Raw genomic sequence first — 24,307 nt, 5'->3', positions numbered from 1 at the left:
TGGCGGAGGGATGGTGCTGGGTATATTATAGCCTCCAAACCCCTACCTACACTACACGCGCGTGTGCTCCCTCGTTCGCCCATATCATCATCCCCTGCTGCCCTGTCCGCTGAGAGGTCGGCAGCGCTTGTTCCTTCATTGACTGCTAGGCGGACGTCGTCAACGCCTTCGGTGGCCGAGGTTTCTTTCAGGATCCTACGAGCTCACGATCCAGGTGCGATTCTGATCGACGTTTATTTGGTAGCTAGGATCTGTTTTGCGATCCAAGTTCGATATGATTCTATCAAAAACCGATCCGATGTAGTATATACCATGTGCATAACAAGTCTGTTAAGTGTTAAGCCATGCTTTTACGCAGGCTCTAATCATAGGAGACATTATATAACCAACTTTATATGTACTAGCAAAGGAAAAAGTCTACTTAACCCCCCACCTTTCATACTTGGTCTACTTCACCCCCTAACTTATATAACCAACTTTATTTGGTAGCTAGGATCTGCTACAGCAGACGTGGGTTTGCTAAAGTGCCGGTGGTTTTGATTTTTTTTTATTTTCGGTGAATTTTTTAAAAATCATAGTAAATCACAGAAAAATCATAAAATAAAAAATCTAATTTTATTGGACTCCACATAAGTAAATCTACACAGTGAATATATAATACGGTATGCTTTAGTACAAATTTTTTTTGTAGCTTTAGATTAATTGGAAAATTCAATTTTGTCTGTAATTAATTATAATTTATCTATAACTAAGTTATACATAGTCCAATGAGTACGAAATTTTTACTATAGTTCAAGCATACAATAATTAGCGTACCATAAAAATTTCACCACAATTGGACCATAGAAGCTGCAGTTATGAATTATTCCAATTAATTACAGATAAAATTAGATTTTCCAATTAATCTAATGCTACAGTAAAAAATTTGTACTAAAGCATACCGTATTATATATTCACTATGTAGATCTACTCATGTGGAGTCCAACAAAATAAGATTTTTTATTTTATGATTTTTCTATGATTTACTGTGATTTTTCAAAGATTCGCTGAAAATAAAAAATTCAAATCAATGGCACTGTAGCAACCCGATGTTACTGTAGCAAACCGCTGTCAAAAACCGCCCGGGGGGTAAAATAGACGGTTTTGGAAAATTCAGGGGGTAAAACAGACGGTTTCATAGTTGGGGGTGAAGTAGACCATGTATGAAAGGTGGGGGGTTAAGTAGACTTTTTCCAACTAGCAAATGTGTATGTACGTTGCAACGAAAGCCGACACCTATTAGAATCGGACTTCATATCGTTGCTGAACGCGAGTTGTTCTAACACACATATAAGCACGAATTGTTAATTCAGGTCACATATATACGGTTCACAAAGGGCAGGGGACACTTTATAGAAAGTAAAAAGAAAAAAGACAAACCAAAGGATCACTTCTCTTTTATAATATAACAAATATGCTCGTGTATTGCAACTGGAGAAAATAAGATACGAGTATTCATAGGAAATGAGAACGTGAATGTTACTTATCTGTTTATGTTTTATCTTTTTTATAAAATTTTAAAATCATAACTTATTATGATCATGACATTCATGACAAAAGTTAATGTCACTAATAATACGATAATGTTCTATTAAGCCTGTATCAAATTAAAATAGACCTTTGATATATTTTTTCTCCTATATAAAGCACAAAAATATTTACTCGTAAATACATTATAATCTTAATTTTCAAACTATCCGTACGTTATTATAGTTAATTATCGAGTTCTGTGACTAACTTTGAGGACCCATAAAAGTCTGTAAGTCTAATATTTGATTTAGGTCAACAAGTCTCAGCCACGATCTGTTCCATGTGCGACTCTGATCATTCTAGCTAGGATCTATTCCATGTGCGATTCTACCAAAACTCAATCAGTAGTGTGATTCTGTATCGTTCGGCTTCGGTTCGATCATATTAGTATTGTGCGGTTCTGACAACCATGCTGTTGTTCAACACACCAGGGCCCGGGAGGGATAGAGCAATCAAAATCAAAGATGGAAGGTTTTCTGGTGAGCGCAGCAACGGGGGCACTGAAGGCTGTCACTGTGAAGCTGGCAACTTTGCTTGGTGATGAGTTGAACATGAAAGACGTGCACAAGGAGATCAAGTCTCTCTCTGATGAACTTAATTACATGCATGCCTTCCTCGAGAAGATGTCAGAGGAGGAGAATCCTGACAACCAAGACAAGATATGGATGACAGATGTGCGGGAGATGTCATACGACATCGAGGACAGTCTCGATGACTTTATGATTTGTATTGATGATGACAAATCTGCTAAGAAGAAGAGCCTAATGAAGAAGTGTACGAAGTTGCTGGATAAGATGAAGGCACATAAACGGATCTCCAAGGCGATACAGGAATTCAAGACACAGATTAGGGAGGTGAGAGACAGGAATCACAGATATAGGACCGGTGTGACGGCCACCAAGGATTCACATGAGATGATTGATATTCGGGCTCAGGCTATCTTTAAGGATGCATCAGAGCTTGTGGCCATTGATGAACAAAAGAATGAGTTGATCAACTTGTTGATAGAAGATGGATCTTTATCTCGGCATCAGGTGAAGGTGGTCGCCATTGTTGGACTTGGTGGACTAGGGAAGACAACACTTGCGAATCAAGTGTATGAGTCACTTAAGGATAAATTTGACTGTAAGGCTTTTGTAACAGTATCACGAACTCCTCACATGTTGGAAGTGTTGAGAACTATTCTCCTTGACATTAGCGAGCAGGAGTACACCGGAGATATGCAGCATCTTATCAGAAAGATATCCGATTTCCTTCAAGATAAAAGGTATGATAGAAAACAGCTCCTCCGATAGACCCTTCGTTCACTATATGATTAAGCATATTTTTAATTTGTTTTATATTTTTAGAGCTCCAGAACTATTAATTTTTAGACTTAGGAGTAAGTATGGGCATGCCATCTATTTCTAATTTTCTATCATGTGGCATGTGGCATGTGGCACCAGCCTGTGGTGCATGTGGCTGGTTTTTGCCCTACTACTAGGGGATAGTTGTAGTGGTGACTAACCAGGATGTCATGGTCGGTCCAAGTTAGGTTAGTATCGAACCTAGGGTTTGAAGGTTTTCTGAGGCCATGTAGTTGAAGCTTCTTTTTTATTATAATACCTTGTGGATGTCTAGGGTCAAGTTTTTATTTATTTGTAGCACACTTTGTGAGGCCTAACATGAAGGTCTTAAAAGAAACTCAAGTTACTAGCATTAAGATAAGATTAGTAATAAAAATCAGTGTCTCCAATATAATAATAAAGCATTGATGGAAAGTATATAATTTTATTTTTATTAGTATTTGTCCCTGAATGGAAGAAAACCTAGGTTTTAACTAAACATTCACCTTACGCTATGAATTTGAGATTTGGTCCAACTCAAAAAAACACATTTCTATTATTTGATTTGTATTAATTTTTTTATTTTAGTCCTTACTAATAGACTTCACTAACTAATTTGGCAGGTACCTCATTGTTGTGGATGATTTATGGGATTCCGAATCATGGGAAACCATTCAGAATGCTCTTATAAAAAATAGTTGTGCCAGCAGAATAATCACAACCACACGTAAAACTGAAGTAGCTCAATCTTGCTGCACTTTACGTCGGGGTCACATATATAAATTACGTCCTCTTAATCCTGAGAACTCCAGAAAGTTGTTCCTGAAGAGAATATTTGGCTCAGAAGGGGGATGCCCATCAGACCTCTCTGAAGTTTGTGATGACATCTTGGAAAAATGTGATGGTTTGCCTTTGGCAATTATAGCAATAGCTGGCTTGTTGGCAGGGAAAGCACCCACTGTAGATGAATGGAACAAAGTTCAATGTTCATTTGGTCATGCACTTGAAAGGCACTCGGATGTCAATAGAATGATACAAATATTGTCACTGAGTTATTTTGACCTTCCTCCCCACCTAAGAAGTTGTCTTCTGTATCTAAGTATATTCCCAGAAGATTATGAGATTAGAAAGGATCGATTGATACTGAGATGGATTGCTGAGGGATTCGTTCATGAAGAGCATGGGTTCACCCAATATGAGATTGGGGATAGGTGTTTCAACGAGCTCATAAACAGAAGCTTGATTCAGCCAGTGTATTCAAGTTATTTTGATGTGATTTGCTGTCGGGTCCATGACACAATTCTTGAGTTCATTCTGTCCAAGGCTGTGGAAGAGAATTTTGTAACTCTGTTTGGCCTTGCTAACATAAGAGTTGATCCACATAGGAAGATTCGACGGTTCTCTCTACAGGACAGGAATGAGGTCAGTGATGCTATAGTAGGCTCACGGGAGAAAATAATATATTATCATGTCCGTTCGGTTGTGGTGTTCCCTGGAAGTCTTGATAGCCTCCCTTCTCTGCAGAAGTTCAAGCATTTGCATGTTTTGGATTTAGAAGACTGTGAGGGACTACAAGCCCACCATTTGGCACATCTGGGTGGATTATTTGCTCTGAGGTACTTGAGCCTACGTCGAAACTGGATATACGAGCTTCCTGAAGAAACTGGACAGCTACAATATTTACAAACACTAGATATAAGGGATACTCGTATAGATGAGCTGCCATCCAGTGTTGGCCGCCTTTCACGGTTGGTCACTCTATTATGTGATCCCGATGTGCGGCTGCCAGATGGATTTGGGAAGAACATGCAAGCATTGCAGCAGTTGGTGGGGTCCATCAGTGTCCGCTATCAGTCACCTAGCTTTGCACAGGAGCTTCGTCAGTTAAGAAATCTACGGATACTAGAGATATTGTTTGATGATGAGGTTAGCGAAGATTTGGTATCATCTCTGTGTACACTTGGTACGGGATGCCTAAATTCTTTGGCTATAGAATGCCACGAAGAGCAGATGAAATTGGTGATGGAGCCATGGAGCCCCACCCCGCACGGCCTCAAGATACTTCAAATCCGTCGGATTGTGGTCCCAAGGGTCCCTAGATGGATCGGTTCACTTGATAACCTCCAGGATTTGACTCTCCGTGTTGAGCAACTCGGGTCGGAAGACTTTGGATTGCTCGGGAGTTTAAACGCTCTTTCCAACCTCATTATCTACATAGAGATTGAAGTTGCTGACAGATCATCCTCCTCCCAAGGAACACAACGGATCAAGGTCAGCGGCACACATGGATTCCCATCCTTGAGAAGGTTCCTAGTCGTTTCAGAATACTGTGCATTTGGGTTGTTGTTCGAAGGTGGAGCCATGCCAAAGCTACAAGAGCTGTCTCTCTCATTCAACAGTGACCTAATAGGGTCTCTCACCAATGGAGAGTTTGATTTTGGCATCCAGCATCTACCCTGTCTTGCTATCGTAAGATGTTACTTCTGGAAATATTTTGATCCCGACGACCCCGCGCGGGAAGCCCTTAAGAAAGCGGTCAGCTCCCATCCCAACCATCCCAAGCTATTGGTAAGGACAACACAGCAGAAATGCCACGCTCAGGCTCGTAGTTCTCCCCGTACATGCTCGTCGACCCGCCGCCATCCCCTTTTTCCTGCTCGTCGCGGCCACAGGACAGCAACTGTGGTGAGCCGTTCCTGGTGGCCTGTCACCTAGCTAGTCACGCTACCTCCGAGCCCGCCTCGCTTCCCTCCATCCCCTGCACACGTTCGTCGGGGTGGAAATCTGCCGGCACACCGCTGGCGCCGGTGCCGCCTCTGGCATGCTGCTGGTATGCGCGGCCAGCCCTACACCGGTCCTACCACATCGACGAGCCTCCATTCGTCCAAGCTGTAACAACCCAGAAATCCACACACCAAAAATACCAACTACAAAATTTTTTCTTAAAAATCCCATGTGATGATGAGTGTCATGTATAGAAACCCAACCTAAGAGTTGCATTAGAAGTAACCCAACCCAAGTCATCACATAAGCATATCATGTCATTTGTTGATTATGAATATTTAATTTCTAACAAAAGTGTTGCATACATTGTTAACTCAAAATGTGAGTTGGATTTTCATTGTTTCATGTAATGCCTAACAACCCCTTTAAAGTAATAAACCAAATTTGAATTTAAACAAATGGAAAAGAAATGAAAAACATAAAAAGGAAAAGAAGAAGAAGGCCTCCCAGCCAGCTGCTCGGCCCAACCCGCGCAACCAACTACCGGCCCAGCCCTTCACATCTCCTCTCCGCTGGCCCACGCGCGCGCAGTAGCAGGCCAGCCCCAACTCGCGCACAACAGCCCAGCTTGCGGCCCAGCGACGCCCGCGCGCCCTCAGCTCGCTTGCGGTCGCTGCCACTTGGCCCCGCGCGTCAGCCGCGCGCCCCTCTTTCCTTTGCCCGCAGCCGCTGCCAACGGACCCCACTCATCAGCCTTTTCCCTGTTCATCTTCTCCACGCCCACGCCGATTCTCCCCTCCGACAGAACGCCGACAGCACTGGCAGTCTGGCAGGGAGCGGGCCAGGGGGTCACGCCCGGGGCATGGCCTTGCCCCCCCTTGCGCCGCGCCCACGCAACCCCTCGCGGTCGTTGGATGCAAGCTCGCGCCCCGATCGCCCTTGAATCTCCAACCGCCGATCACCGGGCTCGCTGATCCCCGCTCGGCTATAAGAGCCTCGGCCGAGAGCCCTAGCGCCTTCCATCGCCCGCCGCCACCTCGGTGGCCGACCACAGCACACCGAGCCAAGAAAGAAGAGGGGGAAGAGGAAGAAGAGGGGGAAACGACAAAGCCGCTGTAGGGGAGGAGATCGCCGGAGCCGAGAGCGACGCCGTCGTCTACATCACCGACGCGGTTTGGCATGGCACTGCACGGCTTCCGGAGCTACACGGCCTCGAATCGACATGGCATCGCCATCCATTCTTCCACACCACCCACGATGAGCCCCCTTCCGATCTATCTCTGCCGCCGAACCTCACCGTCGGCCATGGCGCTCCACACCTGGAGCGCGTAGGCCAGTGCCTTGCCTCTGGCCACTAGGAACACACGCACCATGCGCACAACCGCAACCATGCCGTGACTACCCCGCTGGAGCCCCATAAATCACCCGCGTGCCTCGCTATCGTCACCGTCGTCGTGGCCGCCGGGATGTCTCTACCGGCCACCTGGGAACCCGTAGCCTTGCTGTGAGCCCTGGACACCTTCGCCATGCACCCACGAAACCGTAGAAGCCTCATCTGCCCAGCACTAGCCACTGGTGGGCCTGCGTGCGCGACCTCGCCACCGGCAAGCACCGCCGAGCCGCCAGCCGCCGTGGCCAACGCACTGGAGGACCTCGACCACCACTTTGACCTCAGGATCATGATCGCCGTGGCTCGGGGAAGCTTTTCCCCTCTCCAATCGGACAGCAACGCCACCGCAGGGGCTCACAGCGAGCTCGCCGCCGGTGGGGGCGCCGCCGCGGTAGAAACAGAGGGCCACCCATGCATAAACTCGGTGCAAGTGAGCCGAGCCAAGGAGAAGAGACGGTGAACTTGGTCCACCATGCGCCCCGCCGTAGGTCCATGGACCATGAGCGCTGGTCCACCGTGAGCCACACGGTGTGAGCCGCGCTGTGGACAAAGCCCAATAAAGGCCCACGGCCGTGACGTGGCAGCGTCACAGTGTGCCACGTGTCCGGCCCAGACCGGCCCAACCCGAAGCCCGTTTGAGACCCGGCCGTGTTGACCGTTGACTGGTCAACGTTGACCGTTGACCTGGCCCCACATGTCAGTGACACGGACATTTTGGACCCACACGACAGGCGCTGACGTCACACGGGACCCACATGTCAGTAGCCCACGCAGCCAGGGTGACGTCATGCTGACGTCACGTTGACATCAGCTGCTGATGTCAGCAGCCCAGGCCCCACATGTCAGTGACCCTAACTGTTGACCGTTGACTCGATGTTGACCGACGTTGACTTTGACCGGACCCACCTGTCAGTGACCTAATAACCTTTGGCCCCACCTGTCGGTGTGGACGACGTTGATGACGTCACGCTAACGTCATGCTGACGTCAGCTGGGCCCCACCTGTCAGCTCGAAACCGTGATGCTGACGTTATGCTGACATCAGCAAGCCATGCAGACCAACCACAGCATGACACGTGTTAGCCCAGGATTAATTCAGCCTTTTTCCATTTTCAGAAATAGATTTAAACTTTGGAAATTCATAACTAATTCATATGACCTCAGAAAAATACGAAACCAGGACCAAAATTCATCTAAAATCGAGCTCTATGCAATGGACCCATGTTGGAGTGCATTTGGCTCTTTTGAATTTTCATTGCTTCTTTGTGCTATTCTATAGACGTCGCTAACGCGACTATAATGCGGTCGTTTGCAGACTCGGAGGAGAACCGGACGGACGAGGATCGTGAGTACCATGAGGAGTACGGAGACGACTACACTGAAGGTACCACATCCCACCCAATCTCGTAGCACCTATTACGCATGGCTAATGTAGAACTGCTATTGCTTTACTTTACTGTTATAATCATACTATGATAGGACTTGCATGGTAGTATGCTTTCTTGATGGCCTTTACCTTGACGCAACCTTACCCCTGCATACCCTGCTATTAGGTTAGACACACGCTTACTGCTATATTTTATTTGCTTCTACTACGCTTATACTACATTAATGCGTGGTGTATTCTAGACTACGGGGAGAGTGTTGCATGTGTGACTTGGGTGTGTGGAGGGTAAGGGTTGTGTCGACCAAGTTGGAGTATACGACGAGCCTGGGGCAAGTCATGCCATGTGGTGCTACCTGGGCACCCTTGGAATGGATACCTGTGGTGGGTAAATGGTATATGAGGTGGTCCTGGCTGTGAACCTGTGATGGGAGGAGCCTGGGATGGAGGTGCTGTGGTGGCACGATAAATGGAAACCCTGATGAAGACATTCTGGCTTGGTCACCCCTAAGGACTTACTTGTACTCAGATTCACCAGGAAGCCTTACGTACCACTCGCCCTATATGGTGCGGGACGGCCGGACTACTTGGGAGGATATTGCCACTACTGCTAGGTTGATAGTGGACAGTGCGAGGGAGGTACGGGGCGCGGAGGATTCCCCCACACCCTTCTGAGACTTCATGGAGACCTTGTGGACCCGGCTCATGACTCACAGTTTCGGCCACCCCAGACTAGACTTGGGGTGTACCAGGGCTGAATGGTAGAGTGGCATTATCCTAGGCTAGCAAGCGGCCGGAATCAGCCCAGTTGACGACGGTCAGCGAGGAAGGCGGATCTTGTGGTTATGTAAAACCTCTGCAGAGTGTATGGTTGATCGATTGATACATGTGCCGACTTGTCGGCTATGGACCTTTTCTGGGTTTCTCTTAAACTAGATGGTGAGATGAGTCCTTCTTTTCTCCCCCTGAGAATGAGTGTTCGGACGTAGCCAGGGGCTACGGGCCTTGAGATAGAGCCGAGAGGGAGTTGGCCTGTCGACTGAGCGATGGCATGGGTGTGGTATGGTGATGGTGTGGAGAAGGTGGTGTTTCGATCCCAGGATCGAAACCTGGCTCTGGAAGGGAATGGGGTGGAATATGTATGGAAATGGAGTTAAAACTTAACCAACTATTATTATATACTTGATTTGCTACTGCATAGGAAACCCCAGCCTTATAGGTTCCTTTGATTATATCCAACTTGCATCTAATTTCCACAAAGCAATGCTCATAGGGTTGGGAGTGGCCAGTACAAATCGTACTGATAAATTTTGGCACATAGGTTCTGCTGAGGAGTATAGCTCCGAGGAGTTTGACGGATAAGGGGTTCGTGCCTACGCTCGAGTTTGGCGATCTTATCTTCAAGCTGTTCTGAATGAATGCTACTTTTGATTCTGCCAATGCGGTGATGTAATAAATTACGTAATTCCGCACTATTTGTACTCTGATGTTATCGTTGTATGGATGTGATATTCGACCGGAATTTGGGTAATATGATCTACAACGGTCTTATTACACTTCGACGTTGTGGATTTTCCTTCACGGAAATTGGGGTGGTTTCAGTTGGTATCAGAGCCATACTTGACCATAGGACAAAACCCTTAGAAATGGACGATAGAATAGGACGTGGACAGCCCTTCTTTCGGTTATATACCGACCCTGTATTTATTTTTATGCAAGGCTTATCTATGTATTGACCTGCTAACACCTGTTCCTTAAAACATACAGATGGCAACGAACGTCGAATGGCCACCTCTAGGACCGCTACCTCTGGACCATGCCAAGCTTACCTTTGACCTACGTAAGCTTGGGGGTTTTGCACAGACCCTCTGCCGAGTTCTCGTCATGTTAGGAGTCCCCGACGAGCTTGTCAAAGTCACCTATACCGGGAAGTCAACTCAGGGAGGAGGAATCGAAGGACCAGTTGTCACCTTAGTCGAGTTCCCAGCTAGCACCAACCTACCTACTGTCCCAGCTTTCACCGAGTTGACTATAGAGGACACAGTTGAGGAGGGACTGCGAGCTGTCTCACACAAGGCACTTCGCAGAGTGATGAGGGATCACTACGAGCACCTGAAGACGACAGAGTTCCGTCTACTTCCCCAGGCCCTCGACCTCAGCCTTACCCCTAGTGAGCAGAGTTTCGCAGCCGGCAGAGTTATCATTGCAGAGGAGGACAGATGCCTTCGTGTCTCGGCTATCCACCTACTAGAGCAGGACAGGTACGTGACCTAGCTTGAGCAGAAGAGACGTCAGGACCAGGCTCTTCTATGGGAGTGCTAGGAGTGAGACTCGCAGGGAGCACAGGATTGAGCTAGTCTGCTCGAGGCAGTTGCCAAGCTACAGGATGAGCTCAACCGTCATGAGGAAGTCCACAGAGCTGAGGTCGCTGACTTACAGGACAAAGCAGCCGACCTAGGCAACAGGAACTGCTACCTCGACAGCAAGGTCTTGGAGTTGCAGAGGGAGTTGGACGAAAAGAAGGCCGAGTTCAACTGCAGAGGAGACAGAGAGAGGTCCAAGGGGATTGATATGCTGAAAATCCAATCTCGGAACAAGACCTTGACCCAGGAGCTAGAGGAGTTCAGGAAGAAGGCCGTTCACAACCAGGGTCACCTGATCGAGGCACTCAGGCAGAACGAGTACCTACAGGACAAGTGTGAGAGGACTCAACAGGCCTGGCAGAAGTCTGACAGGAAGTGCCTCAGGGAGATGAAGGGTATGTGGGATCAGCTACCCAAGGAGATTCGCAGCAAGACGAAGCCTAGGATAGAGGAGTTCGAGTTAGCACCGACTCGCCTCAACCTAGATGCCTGCCCTACCCTACCTGGAGCCAAGCCTACTGAGGAGCTCGCCGAGGCCTTGAAGTACGTGTCCCAACTTCACAAGTCTGACGAGGAGATCGAGATCGAGAATAGTCGTATCCCAGCTGCAGTGTATGAGTTAGAGTAGATGACCCTGCTTGGTCATGAGTCATGTCAGTAGCTTCTGTAAGTTGTACCCCATGATGTACCCCTTATGAGATGTATTATGAGACATTATGCATAGTACGATTCTCGCACGTCTTCAAGTGTAGCTACTGGAGATGATGCTATGTAATAAAATCCATGTAATGAATGTTTTGGATCTTATTGCATCTTATGGATCTTATTGTTTCTTTGTAGTGAGTGTTGGATAGTGTAAATGTTTTTCTTTAAATCGTCAAAAATCATGTAATCATATTGAATTATAAGCACTTCTGGCACAAGCACTAAAATTCTCTATGATCCGTGTTGCAGATGCCGAACCACTGATCTAACCGCCTAATGAACCGTGGACGTGCGCCCACCCCTAAACCAGTTGAACCAAATGGGGGACGTGGTGGCAACAACCGTGGCCGTGGTCGTGGCCGTGGACGTGGAGGGATACCCTTCCACCTGGAGAATACTCCACCGCCTGAGGAGAACATTCCTCCACCACCACCACCAAACCTGGCAGAAGTGATGGCACAGCAGACCCAGCTCCTTGCAGCTCTTGTTGAAGGAGTAAACCGTCGCCAGGGAGGACAGCAGAATGATTTCCAAAGGAAGCTGGAAGGATTTCTGAAGCTAAGGCCACCTACCTATGATGGCACTGACCCTGACCCGCTAGTAGCTGATGACTGGCTCAAGGAGATGGAGAAGAAGCTTGTCCTCACTACCTTCACCGATGAAGAGTGTGTTGGAGCAGCCGCACACCAGCTCATAGGTGCAGCACACGCCTGGTGGGACAGTTTTAGTGACTCCCATGAGGACCCTGCCAACATCTCATGGGATGAGTTCGCCGAAGCATTCACTGAGTATCACATTCCCAAGGGTATCATGGAGGCCAAAGCCGAGGAGTTCCGCAACATCAAGGTGGGAAAGGACAAGGTGACTGAGTACACTACTCATTTCACCAACCTTCTGCGCTATGCCCCCTCCTATGTTGTGAACTCTGAGAAAGAGAAGCTGTACTATTACCGCAAGGGACTTAATCCGCACATCAAACTGAGGTTTGGCGGTATCGAGAGTAACACACTACGTGCTCTGGTGGATCACTGCATCCAGATTGAGAAAGACTGTGCTGAAGCTGGAGAAGAGTACAGGGAGAGAAAGCGTAAGCCTGAGGAGTCCTTCCGTGGCCGTGATCGCAAGAGGTTCCGTAGAGATGCACCATCTAGGGAATGCTCACGCCACAACAGGGATGACAACCCTGGATCGAGTAGGGGAAGTGGAGGCTACACCGCCAAATACTCTCGCCCTGCTTAGGATCGTTACACCCGGGACCATTATGCTCAGGACCACAACACTCTGGATCGTATTAACCGTTCCCACTCTGTGAATGAACGCCCAGCATAGAACCGCTCCGCACCAGGCACTGGAAACTAGAAGGCACCCATGCCAACCCCTACAGGCGGTGCGCCTTTCACCTGCTTTGCTTGTGGCCAACTAGGTCACAAAGCTGCTGAATGCCCTCAGAACTCAACTACTCAGAAGTCTCAGTTCAAGGGATCTGCTACTCGTGGACGTCTCAACCATCTAGACGCCGAGGAAGCATGGACTACCCCTGACGTTGTGTATGGTATGTTTTTAGTTAATGGCAATACTGCATCAGTTCTATTTGACTCTGGAGCAACTTGTTCATACATATCATCCAAGTTTGCACGAGAGCATGACCTACTTGTAACCCCACGTGAAAAGCCTATCATCACCAGCTCACCTTTAGGAGACCTAAAATGCACCCACATCTGTAAAGGAGTGAGTCTTACCATTAAGGGTCTTACCTTTAAAGCCGACCTAACCCTATTACCTTCCACTAGCCTAGATATCATCCTAGGTATGGATTGGTTAACCATTCACCAAGGTATCATATCATGTTCACCTAGATACATCCAAGTGACCCACCCATCAGGCCAAGTCATTAGATGTGAACCCTAGTCCGGAAAGTCCACCTCTATCCTATGTGCCCTTAAAGCAAGTTCAGAATCACAAAAAGAGGAGAAGACAGTTTATGATGTGCCAGTAGTCAGAGACTATCCCGATGTATTCCCTGAAGAATTACCGGGTATGCCACCAGACCGTGATGTAGAGTTCATCATTGATCTATTGCCGGGAACGGGACCCATTGCCAAGAGACCCTATTGCATGTCAGTTGATGAACTGGCTGAGCTCAAGAAACAACTTGATGAGCTCATCTCAAAGGGATATATCAGACCCAGTGCTTCACCCTGGGGATCCCCTGTACTGTTTGTCAAGAAGAAGGACGGCTCAATGAGAATGTGCATTGATTACAGGAACTTGAACGCAGTCACCATCAAGAACAAGTACCCCCTGCCAAGGATTGATGATTTGCTTGATCAGCTCAGAGGTGCCAAGTATTTGTCCAAGATTGATCTCAGATCCAGCTATCATCAGATGAAGATTCGAGAAAGTGATATCCCGAAGACAGCTTTTGTGACTAGGTATGGGCAGTTTGAGTTCACTGTGGTGTCCTTTGGACTCACGAATGCTCCCGCATACTTCATGAACATGATGAATAAGGTTTTCATGGATGAACTGGATAAGTTCGTGGTGGTATTCATTGATGACATCCTTGTCTATTCACCCACCGCTGAAGAACATGAACATCATATGAGAACTGTGCTCGAGAAATTAGCCCAACATCAGCTCTATGCAAAGTTTAGCAAATGTGAGTTTTGGCTATAGGAAGTTGCCTTCCTAGGCCATGAACTATCAGCTGAAGGTGTCACAGTTGACCCAGCCAAAATTGAAGCTATGAAAGAGTGGGATCAACCCCGTAATGTGATAGAAGTCAGAAGTTTCTTAGGATTGGCTGGATATTATCACCGATTCATCGAAAACTTCTCCAAGATAGCCCGTCCAATGACCAATCTTCTGAAGAAGACCAAGGAGTTTGAATGGACGCCCGAGTGCGAACAAAGGTTCCAGGAATTGAAACAAAAGCTTACCACAACTCCTATGCTAGCGTTGCCTGATATCGGCAAAAATTTCGTAGTCTATTGTGATGCATCCCGTCAAGGACTTGGTTGTGTATTGATGCAAGATGGAAGGGTGATAGCATACGCGTCTCGACAGTTGAAAGAACACAAGAACCGTTACCCTACTCATGATCTTGAGTTAGCAGCAGTTGTGCATGCCCTGAAGATCTAGAGGCACTACTTGATAGGCAACAAGTGTGATATCTACACCGATCACAAGAGCTTGAAGTACTTTTTCACTCAAGAAGATCTGAATATGAGGCAACGCCGATGGCTAGAGTTGATCAAGGACTATGACCAGGAAATTCATTATCATCCGGGAAAAGCTAATGTGGTCGCAGATGCTCTCAGTCGTAAGAGTTACTGTCACACTTTGATCACTGAATCTGTACCACCTGAACTCAAGGAAGAGATTGATGATTTTCAACTTTCGATACTACCGCATGGCTTGTTGAATGAGCTTCGCATACAGTATGATCTCACAGAATGCATCCGTCAAGCTCAGAAGGATTGTGAAGAAATCGAATATCTCTGTGGTCTGATGAAACTAGGCTATAAGACCAACCACCATGAAGATGAACAAGGAACCATCTGGTTCAAGAACAGAATCTGTGTTCCATCTGACCCAGTGCTACGAGAGGAAATTTTGTCAGAAGCTCACGATTCTAAGTACTGTATCCACCCTGGAGGTTCAAAAATGTATCAAGATTTGAAGAAATACTTTTGGTGGAAACGCATGAAGACAGACATTGCAGGACATGTGGCACGATGTGACACCTGTAATAGAGTCAAGGCTGAACATCAAAGGCCTGCAGGTTTGCTAAAGCCTCTTGAGTTCCCTAGTGGAAGTGGGAGAGCATATCCCTAGATTTCATAGTTGGATTGCCCTGTTCACAGAAAGGCAATGATTCCATCTGGGTGATTGTTGATCGCTTGACCAAGATTGCTCACTTTGTACCAGTAAAGACCAAGACCAATGCCGAAAAACTAGCAGATCTATACATTGAACATATTCTCAGACTGCATGGAGCTCCCTCTAGTATTGTATCTGATCGTGGCCCTCAGTTTGTGTCTCGATTTTGGGAAGCCCTACACAAGTCCATTGGAACCAAACTTGACTTCAGTACCGCTTATCATCCACAGACAGATGGACAGACTGAACGAGTAAATCAGATCTTAGAAGACATGCTTCGCGCTAGTGTACTGAATTATGGCTCTGATTGGGAGAAATGCTTACCCTATGTAGAGTTCTCTTACAACAACTGCTAGCAAGCCAGTATCAAGATGTCGCCATTTGAAGCTCTGTATGGCAGACCTTGTAAGACACCCTTGATGTGGTTCTAACCAGGAGAAAGATCATTCTTTGACTCCGCTAAGATTCAAGATGCCGAAGGAGTTGCTCAAGTAAAGGAGAATTTGAGAATTGCTCAAAGTCGATACAAGAGCTATGCTGACAAAATGAGAAGAGAACTTGAGTTCAATGTGGGGGACTTCATCTATCTCAAGGTATCCCCGCTACGAGGAACTGTCAGATTCCATGTGAAAGGCAAGCTTGCCCCTAGATTTGTTGGCCCATACAAGATTTGTAAGAAGATTGGAAAGCTCGCCTACAAACTTGAGTTACCTGAGGAATTGGCGAGTGTACATCCAGTATTCCATGTCTCACAGCTGCGCAAGTGTTTGAGAGTGCCTGATGAAGTACTTCTGACTGATACACTTGACATTCAAGATACACTTGAGTATAAAGAACATCCTATCAGAATTCTGGGCAGAGATACCAAAGAGACCAGAAGCAGGACTATTCCTATGTGCAAGATCCAATGGAGCAATCACACAGAGAAAGAAGCAACATGGGAGAAAGAGTCTGACCTCCGGCTACACTATCCTTATCTCTTCGAAGGGTACGCTATGCTTTAATCTCAGGGACGAGATTCTGTTAAGGGGGTAGGACTGTAACAACCCAGAAATCCACACACCAAAAATATCAACTACAAAAATTTTTCTTAAAAATCCCATGTGATGATGAGTGTCATGTATAGAAACCCAACCTAAGAGTTGCATGAGAAGTAACCCAACCCAAGTCATCACATAAGCATAGCATGTCATTTGTTGATTATGAATATTTAATTTCTAACAAAAGTGTTGCCTACATTGTTAACTCAAAATGTGAGTTGGATTTTCATTGTTTCCTGTAATGCCTAACAACCCCTTTAAAGTAATAAACCAAATTTGAATTCAAACAAATGGAAAAGAAATGAAAAACATAAAAAGGAAAAGAAGAAGAAGGCCTCCCAACCAGCTGCTCGGCCCAACCCGTGCAACCAACTACCGGCCCAGCCCTTCACATCTCCTCTCCGCTGGCCCATGCGCGCGTAGTAGCAGGCTGGCCCCAACTCGTGCACAACAGCCCAGCTTGTGGCCCAGCGACGCCCGCGTGCCCTCAGCTCGCTTGCGGTAGCTGCCACTTGGCCCCGCGTGTCAGCCGCGCGTTGTTCACCCACGTGCCCCTCTTTCCTTCGCCCGCAGCCGCTACCAATGGACCCCACTCGTCAGCCTTTTCCCTATTCATCTTCTCCACGCCCACGCCGATTCTCCCCTCCAACAGAACGCCGACAGCACTAGCAGTCTGGCATGGAGCGGGCCAGGGGGTCACGCCCAGGGCATGGCCTTGCCCCCCCTTGCGCCACGCCCACGCAAGCCCTCATGGTCGTTGGATGCAAGCTCGTGCCCCGATCGCCCTTGAATCCCCAACCACTGATCACCGGGCTTGCTGATCCCTGCTCGGCTATAAGAGCCTCGGCCGAGAGCCCTAGCGCCTTCCATCGCCCGCCGCCACCTCGGTGGCCGACCACAGCACACCGAGCCAAGAAAGAAGAGGGGGAAGAGGAAGAAGAGGGGGAAACGCCGAAGCCGCTGTAGGGGAGGAGATCACCGGAGCCGAGAGCGACGCCGTCGTCTACATCACCGACGCGGTTTGGCATGGCACTGCACGGCTTTCGGAGCTACATGGCCTCGAATCGACACGGCATCGCCATCCATTCTTCCATGCCACCCACGGTGAGCCCCCTTCCGGTCTATCTCTGCCGCCGAACCTCACCGTCGGCCATGGCGCTCCACACCTGGAGCACGTAGGCCAGTGCCTTGCCTTCGGCCACTAGGAACACACGCACCACGCGCACAACCGCAACCATGCCGTGACTACCCCGCTGGAGCCCCATAAATCACCCGCGCGCCTCGCTGTCGTCACCGTCGCCGTGGCCGCCGGGATGTCTCTACCGGCCACTTGGGAACCCGTAGCCTCGCCGTGAGCCCTGGACACCTTCGCCGTGCACCCACAAAACCGTAGAAGCCTCGTCTGCCCAGCACTAGCCACTGGTGGGCCTGCGTGCGCGACCTCACCACCGGCAAGCACCGCCGAGCTGCCAGCCGCCGTGGCCAACGCACTGGAGGACCTCGACCACCACTTTGACCTCAGGATCATGATCGCCGTGGCCCGAGGAAGCTTTTCCCCTCTCCAATCGGACACCAGCGCCACTGCAGGGGCTCACAGCGAGCTCACCGCTGGCGGGGGCACCGCCGCGGGAGAAACAGAGGGCTTCCTCCCTCACCGGCCACCCGTGCGTAAACTTGGTGCAAGTGAGCCGAGCCAAGGAGAAGAGACGATGAACTTGGTCCACTATGCGCCCCGTCGTAGGTCCATGGACCATGAGCGCTGGTCCACCGTGAGCCACACGGTGTGAGCCGCGCTGTGGACAAAGCCCAATAAAGGCCCACGGCCATGACGTGGCAGCATCACAGTGTGCCACATGTCTGGCCTGGCCCGGCCCAGACCGGCCCAACCCGAAGCCCGTTGGAGACCTAGTCGTGTTGACCGTTGACTGGTCAACGTTGATCGTTGACCTGGCCCCACATGTCAGTGACACGGACATTTTGGACCCACACGACAGGCGCTGACGTCATGATGACGTCACACGGGACCCACATGTCAGTAGCCCACGCAGCCAGGGTGACGTCATGCTGACGTCACGTTGACATCAGCTGCTGATGTCAGCAGCCCAGGCCCCACATGTCAGTGACCCTGACTGTTGACCGTTGACCGTTGACCGTTGACTCGACGTTGACCGACGTTGACTTTGACCGGACCCACCTGTCAGTGACCCAATAACCTTTGGCCCCACCTGTCGGTGTGGACGACGTTGATGACGTCACGCTGACGTCATGCTGACGTCAGCTGGGCCCCTCCTGTCAGCTCGGAACCGTGATGCTGACGTTATGCTGACGTCAGCAAGCCACGCGGACCAACCACAGCATGACACGTGTCAGCCCAGGATTAATTCAGCCTTTTTCCATTTTCAGAAATAGATTTAAACTTCGGAAATTCATAACTAATTATTATGACCTCAGAAAAATACGAAACCAGGACCAAAATTCATCTAAAATCGAGCTCTATGCAATGGACCCATGTTTGAGTGCATTTGGCTCTTTTGAATTTTCATTGCTTCTTTGTGCTATTCTATAGACGTCGCTAACGTGACTATAATGCGGTCGTTTGCAGACTCGGAGGAGAACCGGACGGACGAGGATCATGAGTACCGTGAGGAGTACGGAGACAACTACACTGAAGGTGCCACATCCCACCCAATCTCGTAGCACCTATTACGCATGGCTAATGTAGAACTGCTATTACATTACTTTACTGTTATAATCATACTATGATAGGACTTGCATGGTAGTATGCTTTCTTGATGGCCTTTACCTTGACGCAACCTTATCCCTGCATACCTTGCTATTAGGTTAGACACACGCTTACTGCTATATTTTATTTGCTTCTACTACGCTTATACTACATTAATGCGTGGTGTATTCTAGACTACGGGGAGAGTGTTGCGTGTGTGACTTGGGTGTGTGGAGGGTAAGGGTTGTGTCGACCAAGTTGGAGTATACGACGAGCCTAGGGCAAGTCATGCCGTGTGGTGCTACCTGGGCACCCTTGGAATGGATACCTGTGGTGGGTAAATGGTATATGAGGTGGTCCTGGGTGTGAACCTGTGATGGGAGGAGCCCGGGATGGAGGTGCTGTGGTGGCACGATAAATGGAAACCCTGATGAAGACATTCTGGCTTGGTCACCCCTAAGGACTTACTAGTACTCAGATTCACCGGGAAGCCTTACGTACCACTCGCCCTATATGGTGCGGGACGGCCGGACTACTTGGGAGGATATTGCCACTACTGCTAGGTTGATAGTGGACAATGCGAGGGAGGTACGGGGCGCGGAGGATTCCCCCACACCCTTCTGAGACTTCATGGAGACCTTGTGGATCCGACTCATGACTCACAGTTTCAGCCACCCCAGACTAGACTTGGGGTGTACCAGGGCTGAATGGTAGAGTGGCATTATCCTAGGCTAGCAAGCGGCCGGAATCAGCCCAGTTTACGACGGTCAGCGAGGAAGGCGGATCTTGTGGTTATGTAAAACCTCTGCAGAGTGTATGGTTGATCGATTGATACATGTGCCGACTTGTCGGCTATGGACCTTTTCTGGGTTTCGCTTAAACTAGATGGTGAGATGAGTCCTTCTTTTCTCCCCCTGAGAATGAGTGTTCGGACGTAGCCAGGGGCTACGGGCCTTGAGATAGAGCCGAGAGGGAGTTGGCCTGTCGACTGAGCGATGGCATGGGTGTGGTATGGTGATGGTGTGGAGAAGGTGGTGTTTCGATCCCAGGATCGAAACCTGGCTTTGGAAGGGAATGGGGTGGAATATGTATGGAAATGGAGTTAAAACTTAACCAACTATTATTATATACTTGATTTGCTACTGCATAGGAAACCCCAGCCTTATAGGTTCCTTTGATTATATCCAACTTGCATCTAATTTCCACAAAGCAATGCTCATAGGGTTGGGAGTGGCCAGTACAAATCGTACTGATAAATTTTGGCACACAGGTTCTGCTGAGGAGTATAGCTCCGAGGAATTTGACGGATAAGGGGTTCGTGCCTACGCTCGAGTTTGGCGATCTTATCTTCAAGCTGTTCTGAATGAATGCTACTTTTGATTCCGCCAATGCGGCGATGTAATAAATTACGTAATTTGGCACTATTTGTACTCTGATGTTATCGTTGTATGGATGTGATATTCGACTGGAATTTGGGTAATATGATCTACAACGGTCTTGTTACACTTTGACGTTGTGGATTTCCCTTCGCGGAAATCGGGGTCGTTTCACAAGCAGTAAGTAGATGTTAAGCTTGAAAGAGAATATTGTAAGCGTATGTTTCAAGTGTTTCAGATGTTTCAGAGGTATATTATAAGTGTTTCATAAGGATGATGCAAAAGTAGATCGGGATGTTTCATATGTTACAATGGTTGTACACATATGTTCAACATATGTTGCAAGTGTTTTATCTAGATGTTGCTCATGTTTTCCAATGAGTTTTCAAGTGTTTTTAGGTGTTTTTGTAAGTGTTTTAGGTGCATGTTTTAAGTGTTTCATCTGTATTAAGATGTATGTTGCAATGTTTCATCTGGATGTTTCAAAAACAGATCGGGTGTTGCAGCAGGCGTCCGAACGGAGGAAGTAGAGGGGGCGCGAGCGGTCTCCATATGGGGTCAGGTTGCATGGGCGACGTTCGGACGGCGCGGGCCCTCACGTGGGCGTGCGAAATGGAGTGCAAGCGCGGGCGTCCAGACAATTGAAAGTTGTGAAGCCTGGCCGAAAAAAGCTATAAAATAGCATACGCTGTTTGTTTCATCTTATTTTGATGATAAACAGCTTATAAGTTGTACCAAATAGGACCTTAGACAGCCACAGCCATCTCCATAGGCAACCCATAATTTTTTTAGAGGTCTATGGGAAGGTTGCGGTGGGTGTCTACAAAAATCTTATTATTATTGTTATTGAGTAGCTATGTGTTTTCTTTTTTTCATAGGGTTGCTTTCTTCGACTATGAATTCAATGGTGGATGCAAGTTGTTGGATGTATCTTTAGACTGAAATGCTTGTCTGGAGTACTGACCAGAGAGTTGAGTAGCTAGGGTAAAGTCTTTTTATGAATATGCTGCATAATAATTAATAGGCGAGAGGGGCCTCCTAATGACTCATTACTGGTTTTTATAAGGCCAATCTCAATGGGGTTTCATCAGAGTTTTATGGGCATTAAATATGCTGATATGGCACAGTATTGATGAAGAGAGAGATGATAAAAGTTTTATGGGAGTAGAGATAGTTTCATGATGATGAAACTCTTCTACACTGTTTCTAAAATATGGATGTATTGAAAACTGTGACATGCAATCTGCACTGAGACTGGTCTAATTAGTGAAACGTCATAATATTTGCGGGTAATTCCGCAGCCGCGAACTAATTAACCATGAAGCACTCGGAAGTCTGAACTCGAAAGCAGCCCAGCTTGCTGGTCAAGTCTTCTGCTTTAAATAAGTAATTATTGCTCATTCGTTATTCCACCTAGGCCAGTTACAGTGTATTTGGACTATTTGTCCGTTCGCTGGGTCGTAAACGATCGTGAATTATAAATCAGAACAATATTTTTTTCATATTAAAATAGCCAGCAGTAATAATTCACAGCGAAACAAAAAAACAGTCTGCGTCTGTGAGTGGGACCTGTGTCAGTAGTTTGTAGTTATTTTTGTTGCGACAATGTTGCGGTCTATATGGACCAAAATATGGGGCCCATTGGGGCATAAAAAAAGATGTCAATCTCATCTTCCTCTCTCCATCTCGTGATTCCGCTCAGGCCGCATCCGCCAACCACACCGGCCGCCGCCATCTCCGCTCGCTCCTCCCTCTGCACCTCGCCTCTCCTCCGTCCATATCGGGCTGCCACCGTACCGTCTCGAATCGGATTCATCCCCACCAAATCGGCCTTCTTCTTCGTGGATCGGATTCGAGCTTCTTGTTCCTCATGCCCGGCCAAGCGGACACAAATGGCGCGGGTGCTGACCGCGCGGACACCGGCTGCGACAGCCTCGCCGGCACGTGGAGCTCGGGCGACGGTATCTTGCCGGACGCGCGTGGAAGCTCACCTTTCGGGGTGTGCGGATGGCCGGAGCAACCCCGCGAGCCGCACGAACGGCGGGGGCGCCAACCGCGTGGACACCGGGTGCAGTGGCCTCGCCGGTGCATGGAGCTCGGGCGACAGCCTCTCGCAGGCTGCACGTGGAAGCTCGGGCGGCGGCCTCGGACAACATCGTCGTTGTTCTTTGCTGTGGAATCGATAGAGAAGGAGAAAGATGCTAGAGAGATAGGGGAGAGAGAATTTTATATATTTTTTATTCCTTATATGGGTATCTATATGCTTATGGGTAAGGGCCTGTTTAGTTTCCCTCTAAAACGCCAAATTTTTCAAGATTTCCCGTCACATCGAATCTTTGGACGCATGCATGAAGCATTAAATATAAATAAAAAATAAAACTAATTACACAGTTTAGACGAAATCCACGATACGAATCTTTTAAGCCCAATTAGATTATGATTGGACACTAATTGCCAAATAACAACGAAAATGCAACAGTGTCGTTTTGCCAAAATTTTCGGCAACTAAACTAGGCCTAACTGGAACATAGATTGTAAAATGGATGGTTCTCATCATATTTCAGCTAGCCCATTGAGAATATTTTAGTCCCAAAGGATTAGGCTGTGTGTAGTTCGTGAATTTTTGGAATTTGGCTACTGTAACACTTTCGTTTTTATTTGGCAATTAGTGTTCAATCATGGACTAATTAGGCTCAAAACGTTCGTCTCGCAATTTCCAACCAAACTGTGTAATTAGTTTTTTTCATCTACATATAATACTCCATGCACGTATCACAATGTAATGGCTACTGTAGCACTTTTTGGAAAACTTTTTAGGAACTAAACAAGCACTTAGTTGATGGACACGTTGTGGTTGCTCTTAACTATCGTGGGATGGTGCGCCATCATCTATCAAAGACCGAGATGCCATGGACTGACCAAGTCTCTCTAAAGAATAGTTTTGGCTCAGGCCCGCGTCATATGGGCGCTTTCACATATACTCTTCTCCGTCTGGCGTATCTAGGTAGCTTCTATCTACCTACGTACTCCTACCCGGCCCTTGTTTAGTTCCTCCAAACTCCTGAAAAATACACTATACAAAAAGAAGATTTTTCGTCACATCAAACTTGCGGTACATGCATGGAATACTAAATGTAGACGAAATTAAAAACTAATTGCACAGTTTGCTTTAACTTTACGAGACGAATCTTTTGAGCCTAATTAGTCAATGTTTGGACAATAATTCACAAATACAAACGAAATGCTACAGTAGAAAATCTTCACTGTGCAAAGTTACCTGCGCAAACTTTGCCCAACTAAACACCGCCCCGATGAAATTTCAGATGCTTTTGTTTTTCGGTGGATGATGAAATTTCAAACCCTTAAGCTTAGCAAATGGCAGGATTTCATATTATTTTTACACACCACTGAGAACGCGGACACTCACAATACACGCACACTCACCTCTATGAACGCATGCACGTAAACCCTACCGCTATGAGTATCTTTAAAGACCGGGCCGACAAATCTTCGAGTTTGACAGAAGTCACCACAGGCGCCTCGCTGTGGACAGGAACGTCGCCTACCATTAAAAGCGCAACGTTGTTAAATTCTAAAATATTCGCTTTCACGGAGAGTCGAACCTAGAACATGAGGTGCTACTAAGACAGTTGTAACCACTACCCTATAGACCTTTTTGTTACAGTACCTTACTTTATCTGTCTGTCAAAAGCAAATGATATATTTATGGGTAAATTAAGCAAGGTGCACAAATCTGGATGAAATAAAAACAAAAGCATATACCTGCTGAATGAAGCAAGCTAGAACCTTCGTAGACAGCAGGGTGGC

The 24,307-nt window shown here is 47.5% G+C and overlaps 1 protein-coding gene across 2 annotated transcripts; it reads left to right on the top strand.

Moving 5' to 3' along the window:
* Positions 1 to 21,381, top strand: LOC136517302 (disease resistance protein RGA5-like). Of its 2 annotated transcripts, XM_066510850.1 has the most exons (6): positions 2 to 214; positions 2,001 to 2,836; positions 3,518 to 5,462; positions 8,323 to 8,391; positions 18,984 to 19,052; positions 20,972 to 21,381. In XM_066510850.1, exons 2-6 carry the CDS (start codon positions 2,034 to 2,036, stop codon positions 21,122 to 21,124), a joined length of 3,039 nt encoding a protein of 1,012 aa, XP_066366947.1. In that variant the 5' UTR covers positions 2 to 214; positions 2,001 to 2,033; the 3' UTR covers positions 21,125 to 21,381. The 2 variants fall into 2 exon arrangements, with proteins under 2 accessions (XP_066366946.1, XP_066366947.1); XM_066510849.1 differs by lacking the exons at positions 18,984 to 19,052; positions 20,972 to 21,381 and adding an exon at positions 10,159 to 10,732 and having other exon boundaries at positions 1 to 214.
* Positions 21,382 to 24,307: the final 2,926 nt, after the last annotated feature.

This window comes from Miscanthus floridulus, chromosome 17 (assembly GCF_019320115.1).
Source record: "Miscanthus floridulus cultivar M001 chromosome 17, ASM1932011v1, whole genome shotgun sequence".
Classification (NCBI taxonomy): domain Eukaryota; kingdom Viridiplantae; phylum Streptophyta; class Magnoliopsida; order Poales; family Poaceae; genus Miscanthus; species Miscanthus floridulus.
The sequence above is the reverse complement of the archived record's forward strand: the minus strand, read 5'-3'. Positions and strand labels throughout refer to the sequence as shown.